Below are 21877 nucleotides of genomic sequence, written 5' to 3'. Positions count from 1 at the left end.
CAATCTTAATTATTCTCGCTTCAGCATAAACCTTGTTAAATAAATACATAACAATGTTATAACTGAATGTGATACATGTTTAACAAGGTTAAAAAATAAACCAGGGGCTAAACTCGAAGTACATGCGGGAAAGGTTTTAATGAATCCAGTGAACACACACACACAGTAAACACATTAAGAAAGTGTCAGCACATGTTGCTCAGAAACTCTGCTGTTTTCCAGCCCGTGCCGAGGACTCGCTGTCCCAATCTGGACTGTTTTTGGCTTTTTACCTCAACAGAAAGACAGACAAACCCTTCCCATTCAGACAGACCCCGTCCCACAGGAAAGGGGAACATTCCTCACATTTTCTGCAGAGGGGGGTTCAGGCCATTAACCCTTACAAGCCCAAGCCTTCATGTTACAGTGGAACACAGTCAAGCTAAACAAGACGCTCGCTGAGATCACTTCAGCCTGTGAATGAGTCCGCTGGCATCATGAATGTTTACTTTAATGCTGAAACGATCACGGCTCATGTTTTTCCACAGACACATCGACACACGGGTCACGTCGCCACGCCAAACGGTTTTGAGCGCTGAGACGTACACTGCCATTCAAAAGTTTGGGTCCGTAAGACTTTTGAAATGTTTTTGAACGAAGTCTCTTTTGCAAACCAAGGCAAGGCTGTATTTATTTGATCAAAAATAAGGTTAAAATACAGTGAAACATTATTACAATTTCAAATAACTGTTTTCTATTTAATATATATATATATACGGTATATGAAGAGTTCCAATGAAGTGCCATCTGAAATTTTCTTCTAGAATGATAATTTTTATAAAGCTTGTATATTTAAGTTCAGTAATTTCACTTAAATGACAATTAATAGGTAATTTGCATTGCCATTTAAGTGAAATTGAACTTAAATATACGAGCTTGATAACAATGATCATTCTAGAAGAAAATTTCAGATGGCACTTAGAGGCTTTTGCATCTGAACTCTTCATATATATATATATATATATATATATATATATATATATATATATATATATATATATATATATATATATATATATATATATATATATATTAAAAAGTAATTTATTCCTGTGATCAAAGCTGAATTTTCAGCATCATTACTCCAGTCTTCACATGATTTCTGATTATTATTAATGTGGTAACACTTTACAATAATGTTCATTAGTTAACATTAGTTAATGTATTAATGAACATGAACTAACAATGAGCAATACATTTATTAATATTAGTTCATTAAAATCCAGCGGATCATTGTTTGTTCATGTTAGTTCAGTGCATTACCTAATGTTAACAAATACAACCTTTGATTTTAATAACGTATTAGTAAATATTGAAATGAATATTAACTAAGATTAATGAAGAAGTATTGTTCATTCTTAGTTAATGGGAACTAAGGTAGTTAACTAATGTTAACTAATGAACCTTATTGTGAAGTGTTACCATTAATGTTGAAAACATTATTTTTTTAAAACATTATAAATGTTAAAGGGACTATGTGTAGCTTTTTAGGTATTTTATTATCTAAAATCAATATTTTTATTAATAAATATGCCCTCAATGGTGTACAAATACCTATGCCAATGATCAGACTAATCCTCGTAAACGAAGAATTTATTATCTTTATATACATGAGACGGGTAGGTCCACGGAGGCTTCCATGCATAGACAGTATAAGAAGTGGACAGAGCCATCTCATTGGATCTCAATTGAGACAAGTGAAGCCCATTTTTAGCGATTTCTTAGCACTTCCTTTCCTGACGCGCAGGCTCAAACCGAGCAAAGCGTTACACGGACCACGTGAGCAACCCGTCTGTCTTCTAGTAGCTGTGCCAAGAGAAATCTGAATCATTCCCTTCCGAATCTTGCAGAGACGGAGAGTGTGAGTAGGAGCTGTCCATGAGCTAGGAGCAGGAGAAACTTTTGCTAGGTATTCTGATTAAATATATTGTCATTTTGCCTCCACGTCCCCCCGATTGCCCGCGAGCTTCTCCTCCCGTCCATACGGTAATCTCTCTACTGTGCGACAGAGAGTCGCGTGGTTATGATGCAATCGTTAGCCTACTTTTACAAAAACTGCTTCTACGGGGCCATAACATAAGCTACAAGGTAATGGAGCATTTTATACATTGTCGTGTTTCTTTAGAAATAAATAATGGACAAATGGAGTCTTCAAACGCCTCAGATGTAAAGTTATTCGCTGTCAAAGTGACGCCAAAATGAATGGGAGTCAATGGGATGCTAACAGCAGGTGAAGTTCTGCTACAAGATGGTGGCACGCGGCCGGCTTCAACTTCCGGTCGACTTCCTTCCCGCCTGCTTCCATGTAGTTCCGCCATCTTGAAAAACTATAATAGCACAGAGGGACAAAAAGTACTAGGCCAACGCGTTTCCACACGCAATTTCGTTCAGAGCCAGCGTCACGTGACTGAAGCCAGCAGAAGCGGAGGACCAGAGCAGAGAGAGGCGCTTGTCACTGCCGCGGCAAGTTTAAAAGGCTGCACTGCACGGTTATTATACACCGTTCATTCATACATATGCTGAGTCACAGGATAAGGAGTCCTCGTCGTCGGAAAAGTCCAAAATAGACCGTAAAAGGAAACGTGACCGGAGATTACAAAAACAAGGGTTAATGTCGGGATAGCTAATGCAGGAGAAAGCTTTCAAAAGAGACGCTGAAGTTGCCTGCTTTCTTCTCGACAGGTAAGTCAATGTTACGGTCTTAATTACAAGCTTTTTTTTTTCATTGCTTGGTTGTGAACTTTATTATATAGACAGTAGAACATTTATAGTTAAAAGTTAAACAGGCTCTTTGATGAATAGCAGCTATTGAGTAAAACAGTGGTTCTCAATTCCAGTCCTCGTGACCCACTGCTCTGCACATTTTGTATGTCTCCCTTATTTAACACACCTGAACCAGATCATCAGCTCATTAGGAGAGACTCCATGAACTGAACTGAGTGTGTCAGATAAGAGAGACATACAAAATGTGCAGAGCAACGGGTCACGAGGACTGGAATTGAGAACCACTGGAGTAAAGTAACGTTAGAGAAGGCTCTGATGATGATGATATCTAACAATGCATGTACTTCAAAAAATATAACGAGTAAAGAAGGCATTACTACTAATTACCATAGTTAATCATAGTTTTTCACAGTCAGTAATTCATACTGTAGCATTCTTTTTTTCGTTGTTTCAAGTTTCAGTTTGTTTTAAATAACAAACCTGTTCACCCGAAGAAAAACTCGGAAGTGCTATTATAAGACATCCTGTCATAGCTTTTTGGTACATAACGGCTACCGTAGATGCAACGCGCATTTGAAAAAGTGAGGCGCTGGAGAGCATTATTCGTTTGAATGCAAAATACAATTTCACCACTAGATGGGAGAAATTCCTACACACAGTCCCTTTAAACTGTTATTTTTGATTAAGTTAATGCATCGATGCTAAATAAAAAAATAAAAAATCAGCAGTATGTGAGAAAATGAGAAGACATTTGTCTGGGTGAAAAGCTCACAGACAGAGATCCGTCTGTTGCCAGATGAAACAGACGTCAATCACAGGGAATGCTGGGAAGATGCGAACCACAGGACTGGGCTTAACTTTCTCCAGGGAGATGAGAGTAAATATGCAGAATGTTTTTACACACACACACACACAGATTTTTGAGGCTTACGGTGACTAGGGCAAAATCATATATCCACAAAAAAAGCTATAAGCTAGTAGTAGATTTTATAGTTACCATGGTAGTTAACATGTTCTGAAAACTATTATACACTTTTATTACATGGCTTGGTTGAATTCTAATGTAGAATGCTGTTATTTCTTGATATCAGCCGCTGTGAAGTATAACACACCGTTGCCATGAAAAACAGAGCGTTGCCATGGACGCAGGATTCTAACCGTAGAGACGGAACGGACTATTTTCTTTAGCGGAAGCAATACAATCGTTTTTAAATCAATAAACTCCTTTTTAAATCAATATTTTGTGTCAAATTATTGATTTATTTGGTAGGTAACCATGTAATAAGCGGGATAATGTAGAGCGAGGCGGTTGTTATAGCGAATACAACCCCTTCAGGCTGATTCAAGATCCCTAACAACTGCCTCGCTCTACATCATCCCTTACACATATTCACTGAAGGTCATCTAGATTTATTTTGTATTTTTTACAATGGCAGCTAATGAATGAGGACTTTTGAGAATTGATAGGAACGCGAGGACAGATTTACGACTGCACACAGAAACTGCTTTCTGAATGGAGGTAAACATCATTCTCCAGACAAAAATTCAGCAATGTCTCTTCTAAAAGAAATGTGAAAATGAGGATGATGATAGATCGGTGAAACTCGTCTCATGGGGTCTTCCTCATGGGAGGACACCAGAGTAATAAATGGTCATATTTTACTGAAAGATAAGCATGTGGATCATTTTCTACCTAAAGAGTTTTAGTTGCATGCATCTAGATGATGTTCACCAAATGTTAGCAATTCAGACTGGGATTCGTTATTTGATTTGTTATGTAATCCAGTTACCCATTTCTATTTGATTTGGTACATACATACAGCACTATGAGTGCTTTAAGCAAATTACCTCTTTAAGGACATTAAGTGAGTGTGAAACATTCCCTACAAATTCAATACAAAGGTAAACGTCTTTACAAACATGCTAAGAGACATGGTGATAACTGGACCTTGTGTTTTTAAGACATTTTGAGTTATAAAAAATTAGGATTAAATGATCCCGTGATCTGTTCCTTTTTATTGCGTTCTGTCGAGCTGTCCGTTCCAAACCTGTATGCTTTCCTTTCTTCTGTGGAGCACAAAAGAAGACATTTAGAAAAATGTCTCTCTTTTTTTTGTCCGTACAATAAAACTCAATGGGGTCCAATGTTGTTGACGTTTTTCTAAATATCTTTGTGTTCTGCAGAAGAAATAAAGCCAAACAGGATTGGAATGATATGAGTGTGAGTTTTGGGCGAACTATCCCTTTAAGACTAACTATTCGACTTTAGGTCACCAAAAATAGCTCAGGTCTAGATCAAGCAATATTTGTGTGCCAATGGCATTGCTTTGTTATTTTTGTTATCTAATGCAATGACATCTTTTTGAGGCCAATATCTATATCTTTAAATACGTTAGAGGATAGGATTACCAAGCCATCCAATTTCTGATCTGTCCAGCACTTAAATGTCAGGGAATCCCTGGTGGGTCTGAGACTGAGAGCGTAAGCACTGGGTCACGAATAAAGCTGCCCTCCTAACAGCTCCAGAACAATGAGCAGCCTGTCCCTTCACACAAACCACTGCCAAACACCAGGACTTCACACAGAACCCACACAACAAGCCAAATTGAGTTCAAGAAAGCAAGTCTTGATTGTCCACAAGAGATAAAGTATTTGGTAGTGTCTGTTGAACAGAGTCAGTAAATTATTGGGTCTCTCCCTGAGAGCTTCTGTTTAGTAAAGACTAGGGCTGGGTCTCTAATCCAAAAACCAGGGATTCGATAAGATGCACGCATTTCAATTTCTCTTATCGATTTCTTTGTGTGCATTTTAAACCATTCAAGTGCAAGAAGACTCACACGCTGTTCTTTTGTGCACATCCAAAGCGCGCGCACAGAAAGCCGCCTCTCACACTGAAGTGTGTGATACTGAACTGAGTTCTCTTCCGTGTCTTCTTGCACTTGAACTTTTCAAATGTCAAAAATGTCATTTCGCAATGTCAAAATATCCTCGTAAACACAGTCGGTTATCTCTTAAACATAAACAGTTGGGAAACAGTATATTGGAAATGACTTCAAGAGCAAGAAGACTCACACGCTGCACAGAAAAATACATTTTAATGTGATTTTAAAACGTTAAAATGGAAGAAGACTCATGACCGGGTTTCTGTGCACGCGCTTTGAATGTGTACGCTGCACAAAAACAGCGGGTGAGTCTTCTTGCACTTGAATGAATTCAAGTCATATTAAAAAGCACAAGAAATCTATAAGAGAAATCTAAATGCGTGCGTCTCACACTAAAAAGTGCACAATATTGAACCGAGTTCTCTTCCATGTCTTTTTGCACTTGAACTGACAAATACACACAAAAATAGGTCAAAATATGTCTTTAATAAGTACTTGTCTTTAATAAAGCTTGAAATCACAGTCGGTTTTGTGTTAAGTGAACATAAACAGTTGGGAAAGAAACTGCACGTGTAACAGTATATTGGATCCGTGCCGCTCTTAAAGTGACAGCAGCCTTATAAACCTGTTGCCGTCTCTATAATAACATTTATCAAACAACAAAAGACAAAGAGGAAATTAACTCGCTGTTGACTGAATAACTTTTGTAACTATATTTGTAATGTATATTTTATTTAAAAAGTGCAGTGTTATTTTACATTTGATTACAGTTTCTGTACCTGAATACTTGAAGATCTTAAAGGTCCCGTATTATGCCCCTTTTCACAAGATGTAAAATAAGTCTCTGATGTCCCCAGAGTGTGTATGTGAAGTTTCAGCTCAAAATACCCAACAGATAATTTTTTACAGCATGTTTAAATTGTCATTTTTTGGGGCTCAGAAAAACGCGCTGTTTTAGTGTGTGCCCTTTAAATGCAAATAAGCTGCTGCTGCACGGCCCAGAGGGCGGAGCTTCATGAGCTCGCGCTCAGTCTCTCAGGACAATTTCATCTCACGGAATGATGATAATATCAGAAACTCTCAGTAACGGTGTTCATTTCGAGTCGGACAATAATGCCTACAGAGTCAGAGTGCTGTATAGAGATGGAACAGGTATAGTTTAGTAGTTTAATTACGGTTATTATAACATATTTGTCATCTGCTTGTATGTATCCATTATTTATTAATAGCCTACAAGTCTGCTGTTTCGGACCAGGTCCGAATGATGATCAAACATATACTGATGAGTTTAATAAAGTTTATTGTACATCACACAAAAGATGAAGCGTCAGTTTTACTTCAGAAAATCACCGTAAGAGCTGAGTAAACACAGTAAGTTATAAGAAGTGCGCAAGTACATAAACGAATTTCGGTAGAGTTGAGGGAGCATTCCTGTGGGCGGAGGTTAGTCAAAAAACTGTTCTAGTGACGTCATTAAAGAAGGAAGTAGAGGGATGTAGTCCAAACGGGCCGTTCGTTGTAGGCAACTTCTGTTAAATAAAATATCTCGCTTGGCATTGAACTTTGAGCTTTATAATTTTACAGATATTATTTATACTCTAACAACAACATTACACACTAACTAAAGTTTTAAACATGGGATCACGAAGAACGGGACCTTTAAAACACTGTTTACTTCAATCGTATCTTTGTTCAGTTGTATCTATTTGTGCAATTGCTAATTTGTTTATTTGTTCTTTTTTTAATTACTGAGTGTTTACTTGTTTTTAATAAAGCTTGAAATGTATATTAGTTAGGCTATTTGTTTTTTCTATGGTATTTTTAAACCACAGGCAAAAGTTCCTTGTGTAAGTATTAGCTTGTTGATTTTTGTTCATGGTGTTCACCTACAATGAAATGTTTTGCAATAAGACTTAGAATAAATGTGAATGACATTAAGTTTTTTAAAAAAAATTTTTTTTACCTTATTGGAATCGAAATTAGGAATCAATACGTATCGGAATCGAAAAGCAGAATCGGAATTGTAAAATTCAATTGATACCCAACCCTAGTAAACACATGCAAAGACTCATCTGATCTACATGGGAGGAATTAAAAGTACCTTAATACACTGAAGAATATATATTTCTTTAACAGTATGTTTTACATGAAAACACTATATCAGTTATTCTACTTAAAAATGAAATGTTACTTGCCTTTTCCATGTAATAATTTGTGAAATTTACAAGCAATTTCTGAGTGAGCATTGTTTCAAAGTAAATCCTACACCCATTTTTTTTTTCCATAGTACTTTAAGAGCATGTCATCCCTGGCCCTAGTTGGTGCATCAGCCCATGTCACTTCCTGTACAGCTTTTCTGAGGTCCATGAAGTATGTCCAAAAAAGAAGACAGAAATCAAAGAATTTCTTCTTGGCCTGTTGAGATTTGAAGTATTATGGGGGCTTTGCACTGTTTCCCTTCTCACTTTCCCTTATATGGGCCGTTTGTGTAGGCTATGATGCTATTCCTAAGCGAGTCTCTCTGATCTAAACACAGCGTGAGTTCTGCTAGAGGATATTACTGAGAGATCAGTTTGAGTGTACAACTGTTAGATGTTTGATCCAACTGAATCCCCAGCATATAAATCTGAAATGTTAACTCTAATTTGGAATAAATTATACAAAGTTACACCATAAAACTAGGACACACAGCAGACGTCTAGCCTAATCACTGTAGAATAAATCATTTAAACAGTGTCTATACTGTCTCATGGCTACAGTGAACAAACATTACGGCCAAATTACAACCGGATATATGTTCACTTTGGTGTTTCCGAAATATACACAAATGTTCCGCATGAAAACTCAAAAAAATTCGCAGACAGTTTGTCTGTTCAGACCAATTGCGCAGATGGGCTGAATGAAAATGCTAATTCACTCTCCGACAGTAGATGGTGCTTACAGAAAAGCAGAAATACCAACCCGATCTAACGGCAATTTGTACGAATTTTACGAGGCGGCTAATTCGTACGATTTCATACGACTTCACTCGTACGATTTTTGCTAAATCGTACATATTTTGCGAGTTGCTCAATTCGTATGAATTTGTACAAATGACCTACCCCTGACCCCGCCCCTAAACCTGCCCATCACATGGGTTTAGACAAATCGTACGAATTGGCCACCTTTTACTCACTCGTACGAATTTGTATGAATTGGTCGTGAGATAGCGTTGGAAATACCTGGTTAATCCGGCACACAAAGCAGCGCTGTGCAACTTTCTGTTTCTGACGCCTGGCTGTCATGGAGAATAAAGGAAGTGAAACAGTAACTATGTATTTTAAAACAGCCGTTCAGGGGTGCGTTTCCCAAAAGCATTGTAACCAACTATGCTTACAAACACATCAAATAAAGCAAAACAACGGGGACCAAAAATAGTGAAGTAGTCCTCAGAGGCCATGTTCTTTACAGCAGCATCTCTGAGAACATCTACAGTGTGTGGAAAGCTCTGACTGAATGAACTGCATGTATACGGTAGTAAAAAACTAACAGCTTTCTGTTGTCATTTAAATGGACTATAATAATCTGACATTAATTGCAATTTTGAAATGATTGACTGCAGAAATCGTTACTCCTCCACCTGCATGACTTAGCCACTTTTATTCAGTTTTATTCATTTTATTTTATTCATTGCAGTGCGATGGACAAGAGCAATCTTGCATCTCTCCCTAAACAAACTCTGTTCCATTAATGGCATTCGAATGAATGAATGAATGAATGAATGAATGAATGATAAATCAATTTATCCAGCGCTTTCATATGTACTACTGTACACCCAAAGCGCTGTATATATCAGGGGATCTCTCCTCAACCACCACCAGTTTTTTTCTTCTTTTTGTTTTCACAGCCTTCAATATGAACATTGTTTGTAGGACAACATTGGGCTGGATGTGAAATAAAAAACAAAATAAATAACTAAATACAGATTTTTTTTTATCCAAGTAGAAAAACGTAGAAAATACCGAGATATATACCAGTCCCTCCAGTTTTTCGCGATTCCGCGTTCGCTGAATAAAAGGCAAAATCAACAAAATGTTGCATGTATTTTTTTTTTTAATCCTTCATAATTCGTCATTTCACTGCAAAAAAAGTGAAAAGCAACCTAATATATACGGGCTCCTATCTGTGTCGTTAATGTTAATCAAACAACAACGACAACAACAACAGGGGAAAGCAAACGGTAGCTACTTAAACTTAAAGCACTGTTTATATCTGTATCTTTATGTTGTATTTGTTTGTCCTGTTGTCATTTGTGCATTAGTTCTAAGTTTATCACTGACTGTTAAATTGATTACTTAATTACTTGAGAACTTTTAACTTATATTAGGCAATTTCTTATTGCTGTGGTTTACTTGTAAGATTTTGGTCATATTTCCCACTCGTGATCATGTTATTAAAGCTAGATAGTACACCACTGGACTAGCCTTTTAATAAGATAACAAAATAAACAAGATTTGTGTTTATTTAGCATATTTCGGAAATTACCACATAGGGGTGGGAGATATTGACAAAAATGAATATCTCGATATTTTTTTCCAATATCTCGATATCGATATTCAGACGATATTTTTGCCATCCTTCAAAGAAATGTGTGCAAACTGGCAAAGAAGGTCCAGTTGGTCTTTTGACTTGCTGCATTTGACCTATTATTATAGGCTATAGAAAAAAAAACAATAAAGGAGCTAACTAAACAGAATCTGAGGTAGCCCCTACCTTTTCCACTTACAAAATAAAAAAATAAATAAAAAACGGAACTAGGCACCTCTTGCAACAGTGATTATTAACTCAAACAACAATATTGTTGATGATAAATTCAAAGTAAAAAAAAAATATTTTCAAAACGCTATAAATCCATCCATTTTTTCCCCAAAACGCTATAAATCCATAATTTTTTTTCCAAAAATTTATGGTTTGTCTTTTTAAAAAAGTCTTTTGTCTTTTATTTTTCGTGTTTGCATTTATGAGGAAAAAACAATATTACGTGACAGTTCTCCATTATGGACACGAGCGCTCTGAAAGCGGCACTAAAAGACTTTCAAACTTTCACAGAGACCTCGAAACAGAAAGCACAAAGCCTTTCTTTAAAACGAATTTCGTTTTGTATTAATTGTATCTTAATTTGAATATTTTTTTCATTAACCAATTTCCTGGATTTAATACATAAAAAGTAAATATTGGCTAGCACAACATAAGGTGCTTGAACTGGAGATTATATCATCATGAACCGGACCGTAGCCTACTCGCCTCACAGGCCTAAAAAATGTGAAATATATTTACAGAAAGCTGGTTCTAAACAAAACCATCCAAAACAAAATAAAACTATGTAGCCTAATAAATGTGCATTTCTCCGGTGCGTTCACTAGCCTACTGCGAAGATCGCGAGTCAATAGCCTATCGTCAACTTCATCTTTGCAGCCGACACAGAAATTAATAAACAATTAAAATGTCTTATTGCAATATTTTACATATTCATAATCATTACTTTTGCTGGTTCTTTGAGGCAGCTTTTTAGGTTTATGGCGTTTTGGAAAAGAGCTCTTCACGTACAAACACCGTTTCACCGAGGCACAGCGGCCCTTCAGCACATAAGAACAAAAAGAGAAAAAGCACGGACTTACTAATTACGGAACTTTGATGTGGTTGAACAGATGAAACAGTCACAAATTCCTCTGTAACCCAAACCTTCTCAGTACGAGTTATGAAGGAAGAGAACAGCATTACAGTTTTCAGCACGTCCTCCTCTGATTGCTGTGTTGTGACTGAAAAAGTGCGTGCAGGAGCACATGCGCAAAACGTAGGTTTGTAAAATGTCCTTTTGTAAAATGACATATAATAAAATAAAAATAATTAATATATCATTTTACAAAACGGTTTTGCGCATGTGCTTCTGCGCGCACTATTTACGTATGAATGTGCGTTTTTGACGACACGGGACCATGGGCTGGGCCACTCGGAGGTTGCTTCCGGGAATAGTACTGCCCTACAGTATTAAAAATCGCTACATATAATTGTTTAGAAGGTTATAGTGTGCGTTATTTGTTTTCTCTTTAACTTCTTTCAGCTCTTTTCATGTTTGGGGGGTCGGATTGTACAAATTATGAAATATTCGATATCCCAATTTTGCATATCGTCCAGACAACAATTTGGATATTATCGTCTAAACGATATATCGCCCACCTCTATTACCACCACAAAATCAGTCATTTTGATCACAAAAATCACCAAATAATATCGCTAAATATCGGGGCTGATATATCGTATGCCACCATTTAACCAAAAAATACAGAGATATGATTTTTTTGTCCGGCCCTATTCAGTAACGAGCGAGTTTGTTGACATGTTTATAGCAAGCGATCTGAATAACACATCTGGTTTTCCCATTACACACATCTGAAGCTAACTTCTATTTCAATGCTTCACAGGCATGTACATAGAGTGGTATTATGAACTAGCAATGCATGAGCCAAGCATTCGGGTCTTCATTTACGAACTGCGCTCTGACCTAAGAGACAAACACCTGTTTCTCTCGTTCCCTCTCTGACTCCAGCTGACATAACAGAACCGGCATTCCTCCATCCGCTCGTCCGAGCCGTCGCTCGCATACTCTCTCCTGCGCAACTATGCACTCGAATTCTCACTATCTTTAGTGTGGTAATCCGTGTAAACAGGTGGAGGTACACGCGGACATGTTTACTACGCTCATAACGAGAATCTGGACACACACTGAGAACTAAAGAGAGCGCCGCTGTGGGTCAAAGGCAGTCACGCAGAGGAGAAGCTCAGGAATGCTCATTTTCCTTCAAATAGCTCCCATTCCCAGGGGCCCGAGCAGAGCTAAATAAAGTGTGAGGAAACGAGACTGGATGAATGCATGGAATGAAGGTTTATCACTGAGCGCAAGTTCTGTTTAGTTTAGTTCACTCAGACTCGACTCTGTTTCCTGTCAGCATGTATGATCTGAACACACACACACACACTGCCGTTCAAAAGTTTGGGATCAGTAAGATTTTTAATGCTTTTAAAATAAGTCTCTTAAGCTCACCAAGGCTGCATTTATTTGATAAAAAACAAACAAAAACAGTAATATTGTGAAATATTATTACAATTTAAAATAACTGTTTTCTATTTGAACATATTTTAAAATGTAATTTATTCCTGTGATCAAAGCTGAATTTTCAGCTTTTAAACAACAGCATTTATTTGGAATAGAATCTTTTGTAACATTATAAATGTCTTTACTGACACTTTTGACCAATTTAATGCATCCTTGCTGAATAAAAGTATTCATTTCTTTCCAAAAAACAAAGAAAAAAGTTCAGATAAATGCTGTTCTTTTGCACTTTCTATTTATCAAAGAAAAAAATAATTGTATAAACATGTTTCCAACATTGATAATAATCAGAAATGTTTCTTGAGCATAAAATCATCATATTAGAGTGATTTCTGAAGGTTCATGTGACACTGAAGACTGGAGTAATGATGCTGACAATTCAGCTTTGATCTCAGGAATAAATTACATTTTAAATTGTAATAATATTTCACAATATTACTGTTTTTTTTTAATAGATGCAGCCTTGGTGAGCAGAAGAGACTTCTTTTAAAAACATTAAAATCTACCGAACTGATCCCGTACACGACATACACACACACTGAGGATATAACCGAATCGAGTGCTCGTGTGTGAGACGGGTGTGTGTGAGATACTCACTGCACGCGCTACAGGTGAAGCAGCCGTCATGATACAGGCTTCCCATCGCCTGACACGCCTGACCGGCTCCATACACAGCCTGGCTGCACTTCACACAACTGCCTGCAAAACAGCAAGAAAACACACCACACACACTTTCAGTTTCATTCTATATTCCTAGTCGTCAATGAAAATTAAATAAGTAAGAACTCAGTAGAAGAGTTAAAGAGGGAGCAACGCTGTCTTGTGACGCTAAGCACAATAATGTTTCTTCTGACTGGACAGTCAATGTTAGTTCGTGGCAGACACAGAGCCAGATATGCACAGGTTGCTCCAGCGCAAACGCTCTTTTGGCATTAAAAAACGACTGTCAGTATTTACTAAAGACACACAGTGAAAAATAAGCGCTGAAAAGGCTTGGATGGGGTTATTTTTGTGGCTGATATTATTCCGTATGCATTTGTAGGAGTTTCCCTTTCAGATGCAAGATTTATGGGAGGAGAGACTTTAAATGAATCATGAAAAGTGATTTACTAAGGTTTCCGCTTGTCAATTTACTGGTATTTGCGCCATTATTTGGGGATTTGCTTAGCAATATTAGCATTAATATAAATGTCCTTGTCATTTGAGGTGCAACATAAAGTTTGTGCACTAAGTACTATTGCCAGATATCAATCACAGAAAACCCATCGAAACGCAGTTGAGGCCAAACTAATCAACTCAATTGAAATAACAAAAATGAAGGTCACATTTTAGGGTCAGATTCTCTCTATTAACTAAATATTAACTTTTTCCTCAATAAACTCCTAATTACTGACTGCTTATTAATGGTCATGCAGAATAAGGCATTAATATGTGCTTTATAAGTACTAATAAACAGCCAATATCCTAGTAATGTGTATGCTAATAAGTAACTAGTTAATAGTGAGAATTGTACCCTAGACTAAAGTGTTACCAAAATTAAACCACAACTTTTATATTTTCGTGTTTTCCTCAAACTAAACAATTTGCGATAATCCACGGAAAACTTATTCTCCCAACATTTTTGATATACAGTAGTGGGCAAAAGTGCTGTCCGGAGAGGATATTTGTTTTACTGATCCTACAAGTTCGATTAAACCATCAAAATGTAAGTAAAACAATATTTTAAATATGAGGGAAGAACAAAAGGCTTAACTTGGTTAAGCTATTTATCTGACAAAATTATTTGGCAAAAAAAGATAAACTACAGCTACAGGTTTTATTTTACTATGCAAAAAAAAAAAAAAAAAAAAAAATGCATAGAAAAACAAAAAGCTGACAGGAAAAAGCATACATTGACTACAACATAATTCATTATTAATATATGGTTGGTACTCTCTTGTTTCTGCATGTGTTCATCATTTCTCTGTATGACAGCCTGAACAAAAAATGGTGTCAGCACAGTTTGGCATGTTTCATTGCGTTATTATTACAAATAAAACAATCGACTACAAGCACAACTACACAATATGCTTACAAAATCTTTTTCAATAACATTTGAATAAAATGGTGAAGATCAAGATTTTCCTAGACCGGAAACTAATTTTAAACATATAGGGCCCTATTTTAAAGGACAAATCCAGTGAAAAATGAACCTGGGGTTAATTAACACATGGTTACCGAGTCGATCGTTCCCTGCGATGCGTTTTCATGAAAATCGAATGTAAAGAGTTTTATCTTTAAAAACAGATTAGCTCATAACACTAGTATATGGGGCACAGAGTAAGTAAAAATAAATCGCTAGTTAATACCACTAACAAGGCTCAAAATAGCCTCACACTAACACGGTAGCATAATGAGGGTCCTTACATGCAAACCGAAGCATTGAGAACTTTGTAAGTGTACAGACAGTTTAATAAGAAGATACTTTATAAAGACAGTACATTACGCGTTTACATGCAGGAGCCATCTTGGAAAACAGTCTCGACTAATCGAGCCACGAACGGCGTGCTAAGTGAGCTTGTTGATAGGAATTACGTTTGTGAAATCTAACGTAGCACGGCGTTTGTGGCTCGATTAGTCGAGACTGTTTTCCAAGATGGCTCCATATACTACTGTTATGAGCTAATCTGTTTTTAAAGATAAAACTCTTTACATTCGATTTTCATGAAAACGCATCGCAGGGAACGATCGACTCGGTAACCATGTGTTAATTAACCCCAGGTTCATTTTTCACTGGATTTGTCCTTTAAGGATCTAAGCACATGGTCTAAAGCGCAGGGCGTAGGTTCACTTCTGGCGTGTCCGAATCCACTTTTGCTAGTTTAACGACGGGAAAAATGGTCGGCGCTCGCGGCGCATGGTCTAAAAGAGTTGTCCCTATTCTCATAATGAGTAATGGGTGTGTTTTGGGATTTACGTGCGTTAAACCAACCAGAGTCTCATCAGTCGCCATGGCGGATTCGCTATTTACATGACGGAATTTAATTGTTTTGATTAAACAATCTTTATGTACACAATAATAATCTTTTACATTGCAATCCTTTTATTTTAAATATTTGCCATGTTTGTGTGCTGCGCAGTGTGTGTAATAAGCAGTGTATGCACGTGTTGGACCCGCCTATAGGCGCACATTACTAATGCACTCTTTAAATAACAAAAAAAATAAAAATATTGCGCCATTGACTTTAGACCAGGTTTCAGTTGGTCAATGGCTCAGTCTATTTCAGTTCCTCAAAGTAGCAACACGCCATCAATGCACCTGAACACACACTCGTTCTCAGACCAGCAGCCCATGGGGGAACAAATGGGCGCAAATGCATTTGCTATTTAAACAACGTGGCGCAGGACGTGAAAATGATAATTGCGTCAGGCTGACACTAGCAAAAAACACTTGCGTTGTGCTGCATTGGTGATGGGTGTATGATAGGGCCCATAAGCTTTTAGATCAAAAGGTTCATGAGATCATGAGAAACTGTGTGTCCAAATGAAATTATAGTTTAGCTGCAATAATTACATTCATTTATTTGACAGGTCAGTAACTGGCTTTGCAACTAGGTTCGTTCACTTTATTTTTACTTTTGTATATATAATTCCAAATTTATTTGGCTTTCGCATTCGTTACTATACAACACTAATGACAAACAGCCATATTGTGGACAGGGATTTCCTTTTGCCAAGTCCTGTTTCCGGCCACAGACCCCCCTTTTTAAAGCATGATAAAAACTAATATACATTGTGCACTGAAGATTAGTAGTAGTAATAGTGCAATATTGCATCATATATGCACTGTCAAGTCAAGTCACCTTTATTTATATAGCGCTTTTTACAATACAGACTGTTTCAAAGCAGCTTTACAGAGATAACAGGAAAATAATGCAACGTTTGTTTCTAGAAGAAAATGGTGTTATAGTTTAGCTTAAGTAAGTTCAGTGATGGGTCATTTTTGTTGTAGAAAAGTTATTAATTTAGTTCATTTATATATATAGTCGCTCTGGAGAAAACCGTGATGTCATCGTCCAGCTCAGTTCAGTTCTCATATGTGACCCTGGACAACAAAATCTTATGGGTCTTATGGGTCAGTTTTTTGAAATTGAGATTTATACATCATCTGAAAGCTGAATAAATGAGCTTTCCATTGATGTATGGTTTGCTAGGATAGGACTAGCCTGGCAAGCCAGACCTACATCAAGATGTTAGGTCTGGCAACTCACCATAGACACGGCTCAATCCGAGGGGCGGGACCAACCAGCCAACCAACCAACCAACCAGAGCGTTTTCCCAACAGCGGAGCTAACGTTAGTTGATAGATTCAACTTTTGCCATATCTGGCCGGCAAAACGACAAACACATCTTCCTTTTTTTAAGAATGACTTAAGTGCCGTTCTTTGCTCTTTTCTCAAAGAAAAACTGAACTCCAAGTCCTCCAGAGTCGCGGACAAAGCCGATTCGACAGACTGTTCTCCAGCAGCCGTCATTCTTTGTTTTCAAGTAGCAGCCAGGTAACCGTCGCAACTCTGTCGTCATTATGTTAAGCCCGCCCCGCCTACTCTATACACGACGTGATTGGCCTAGGCTAGGATAGGACAGTATTTGGCAGAGAAACAACTATTTGAGCATCTAGAATCTGAGGGTGCAAAAAAATCGAAACATTGAGAAAATCTCCTTTAAAGTTGTTCATTTATGTTCACGATTGTGCTGCATTCACTCACAAAAGTAAATGTTTTATATATTTACGGAAGGAAATGTACAAAATATCTTCATGGAACATGATCTTTACTTAATATCCTAATGATTTTTGGCTTAAAAGAAAAATCTACATTTTTAACCCATACAATGTATTGTTGGCTATTGCCACAAATATACCTGTGCGACTTGCGACTGGTTTTGTGATCCAGGGTCACATATAATGGTGTCAATGCAGGGAGAGCAATAATATTGTTGAATATTAAATTAAATGTCCCCAACTAAGCAAGCCACTGTGAATAATGCACTAAAAAGAAATACCACACAAGAACTGTGTAACAGTATACTTCACATTATGTTCACATTAGCACACACACACACATCAGATGGTAAAGTGAGAGCTAATTAGTAAACAACCCTTATGACCTTCAGAGAACATTACATTAAGATGAGCTTAAGATAGCAGTTCAGCTCAAGTGAAATCACAAGACTGGCTGTGGGGAAGGTGAGCTGAGGACACAACCGGGTCTTTGTCCACGTCTGTGGGTTCAGGCTGGTCTACGTGGCATGTGTGCAGGGAGAACATTTAAGCAAGCATGAGCTGAGATAACAGCGTTAAACAGACAGAGGTCTCCTCTAAGAGGGAGGGCCAGCGCTGGAAACACACAAAAGAGCCTCTGTGTCATCTGGTATTCAGCAAACATCATGCTAACCAGATCTGCCCACTCAGCTAAACCTGGTCGAACGCATCAAGCTCAGTCAGACTTTCTGCACAGACACAATCAGAGCCACATCTGCTGCACAAAAAGGCTTTTCATTGAAAGATGCAATTGAAGTAATTCATTTAAACCGAATCTGGATTCAGTAAAACTGGAGAATGTTACATTTCATTCGTCAATGACGTAAATATGCTGATTTGTGTGTAATGCGTTGACGCGTCATATTGTGTTGTGTTCATCCCCAATGATCACGGCATCAAAAGTGTGGGAATTCTTTAATTCTAATAACGTTGTTTATGCAATATGAAACTAAATGGCAATTGTGTAGATCAAGTCAATGTGAGCAACATTTTGAAAATAAATAATATAAGTGCATTTCGGATTACAACTGGCACTATGTACTGAAGTAAATCATATTCAATGCCATTCACGGTAATATATTGGCAAACAGATTCCCATGAGCACCAGTGGCATTTGTTTACAGCACTACATCTACAAATAAAAGACTAAATCTGTTTTGGTTATTCACCAGCTCACATGTGCTTATTAATACATTAATGTAAGAATAGCCAGGCTCCTAAATTTACACGTGCCAAATGCCACATGCAAATAAAAATGAGCCTTGGCAGTTGTCCCAAACTGTACTAACAGACACATAACGATGAGAAATAATAAACCGAAGGAACAGACAATGATAAACACATAATAAACTGAACTGGCTCATGTGGTCGGTCACATGATTGTCAGCTCAGCTGTAAACAAAATGTATGTTATTGCTTGTACAATAAATAAATTCATGTTTAATTTAATAATAGGAAAATAATTTCCCGTTTATTATTTGATTTGATTTGATTAAAATGGGGAAAAATTACACACTATGGTTTAAATAATCGTAAAATTATGCATTGTGCAACCCCCAACGTAGATACAGTAAATGTATATAATAAATATATATATTTTAAATATTGCAATAATGGCCCATTTCAAAACTTGTTGTTCTCGTTTCTCTTTTCATTCTTAACAACTCCTGCTCACTGTAGTGCATTGGTGACATAATATTATTCTTGTAAACAGTTTCCAGCATTTCAGTCATAGTGTCCATAGTTTAAAATGCGTACACATTACTGCGAAATGCAACAATTACTGTACTGTGCTTGACTGTGGTCAAAAAATATTTACAAAACCAACTTTTGGATTGATCCTTTCTTGTAGAATTAGACATGTGGATTCGGGCAATTAAATGACCACATAAACTTGGTGTTTGTAAAAAAAAAAAAAAAAAAAAAAAAACATTGGGTAATTCCGCTGGGAATTTTGACATCGGTGGTGGGAGAAAAAAACAGACATTCTCGATTTGGCTGGCAATAAAATTGACCAGCCACTTTAAATTAGAGCTGCACAAGAATCAGGATTGTTTTTTGTTTCAAATAGAGATTTTAACTAGCATTACTAGCTATTGCTAAACTAGCAATTTACTAGAGGTTCTGACATTGCTGCTGTCTATTTAAAATGTTTAATTAAACTGAATGAAGTGGTTTTCTTTAAACAATTTGAATGAAAGATTCAATGAATCACTCATAAATACTTCACTTGTTTCATTGCTGGATGAATCAGTGTTTTTAAGTGAATCTTGAATGAATGATTCAATGAATCACCCATAAATACTTCACTTGTTTCATCATTACTGGATGAATCAGCGTTTTTAAGCGAATCTTGAATGAATGATTCAATGAATCACCCATAAATACTTCACTTGTTTCATCATTACTGGATGAATCAGCGTTTTTAAGCGAATCTTGAATGAATGATTCAATGACTTACTCATAAAATACTTCACTTGTTTCATTATTACTGGATGAATCAGCGTTTTTAAACGAATCTTGAATGAATAATTTAATGAATCTCTCATAAATACTTGTTTCATTTTTACTGGAAGAATCAGCATTTTTAAACGAATCTTAAATTAATGATTCAATAATACACTCATAAATACTTTGCTTGTTTCATTACTAGATGAATCATTGTTTTTAAATTAATCTTGAATGAATGATTCAATGACATACATTTTAAGTCTCTTGTCAAGTGGTGTAATGATGTAATGATTTGAAGCGCCAAATTACTTTCAAAATGATTTGCCCTATTTCAATCTCTTCCGTAGACATCAGTGTTTATATCTGAACTATAGGCTAAACTTTTATCCCAGTTCTTCTGTCATAATATGAATATATGTAACACAGAAATAATGATAGTGAAGCTGTTTCATACCTAAACATGACAACTGCTCTCTCTGGATCAGCGGCAGCGCCAACGCAGATCTGAACTAATGATTTTATAAAGGTTTAATAGACATAGCCGAATCATTGTCATTTAGGAATGAAATCATGTGGGTCTTTGAATCGAGATTGCGATCTTTTAACGTTCAAATGTGCAGCTCTACTGTAAATGTTCAAATTATCTTAAATCCCCATGAGAAACAATTACCGCATGAATAGGGCTTAAAAAATGATAGCAGGCACATTTTCCACCAATGAGAGTTTAAGTAATTCCGGACCCAGATACAGTCATTCAGGAGAGCAGGACATGAACTCAAGAGCTATGGGACAGGAAGCCAAGAATCCTAGACAACAATTAAGATAAAGCCATCTAGTCGACAGGAAGATTAAGGAATCCTTCATCAAAAGAGCACAGGGCACAAAGCATGAATGTGTGTCTGTTGCTGGTGTGTATGTGTGCACAAGGCGGGACTCTCTCCCCCCCCCCCCCTCCCTCATCTCATCCAGTGTCTCTTCCCAAACTAAACCGAGTGGCAGGGAGAGGCCAAGCGTAACCCACTCCAGACGGGGGGGACGCCAACCATTTGTGTGTCAACAGAGGCGAAACCACCAGGGGCCTGTTTCAGAAAGGAGGTTAAGTGAAAACTCTGAGTATGTTAACCCTGAAATGAGGGAAACTCTGAGTTTTCTGTTTCAGAATGGGAGGTATGTTAAACCTGAGAAAGCAGAGTAAGTCAAGCCTGTTTCTGAAAGAGAGGTAACTTATACTCAGAGTCAGTTACCATGGTAACTTACTCTGTGAACCTAACCTGGTCGGGAGCAGGTTTTCTTCAGTAAACCCAGAGTTTCTTCCGGTCTCCTCCCCTTTTTTAAAGAGGAAGTGGTGTTTAAACACCTCGTTCATTCTTTCAGTACATTTTTATTAATAAAATGAATCTTTTATTAATAAATAAAATATTGCAATTTTTTTTTTTTAAATAAGATGAAGTCTATATAACTCCTTAACTGGCAACTGAAAACACAGTAGTAGATTAGAGTTACATAATGTAGTTCTAAACAAATTCTACAGAATTAAACTGTGGCATTTACTGGAAATCACTGAACTGTGTTCATCTGTGCAACAGAAGCTGATGGACCGTCCTCCTGCTGTTCTTCCACACTCTGGGGGTGCGGGGAGAGATAAGAATACCCGTTTATACTTAGATTTAAACTTAGATTCTATAGGCTACTCCACATAAAAAATGTGAAAAAATGTGAATGTGTAGATTGTTTGATTTGTAGACACATAATGTTAAAATTATAGGCCTCTCTGTGGCATTTGGTTGAGTACACTTTATAACACTATTTGTCATAATTTCTGGTGTATTG

At 37.0% G+C, this 21877-nt stretch overlaps 1 protein-coding gene across 2 annotated transcripts in view; it reads right to left on the bottom strand.

Annotated features, from left to right (window-relative positions):
- The window catches only part of limd1a (LIM domains containing 1a), a 43500-nt gene that overhangs the window by 13528 nt on the left and 8095 nt on the right, over window positions 1-21877 (bottom strand). For both annotated transcript variants that reach the window (XR_014603164.1, XM_084088602.1), the window contains exon 2: window positions 13393-13494. Coding sequence is in view for 1 of the 2 variants with exons in the window: in XM_084088602.1 (XP_083944728.1) it covers window positions 13393-13494 (102 nt within the window). In the remaining variant the exon portion in view is untranslated. The remainder of the gene's footprint in view (window positions 1-13392; window positions 13495-21877) is intronic.

The sequence above is a fragment of the Abramis brama genome (assembly GCF_963993115.1).
Source record: "Abramis brama genome assembly, chromosome: 17".
Classification (NCBI taxonomy): domain Eukaryota; kingdom Metazoa; phylum Chordata; class Actinopteri; order Cypriniformes; family Leuciscidae; genus Abramis; species Abramis brama.
Note: the sequence above shows the minus strand (reverse complement) of the source record. Positions and strands in the feature narration are given on the sequence as shown.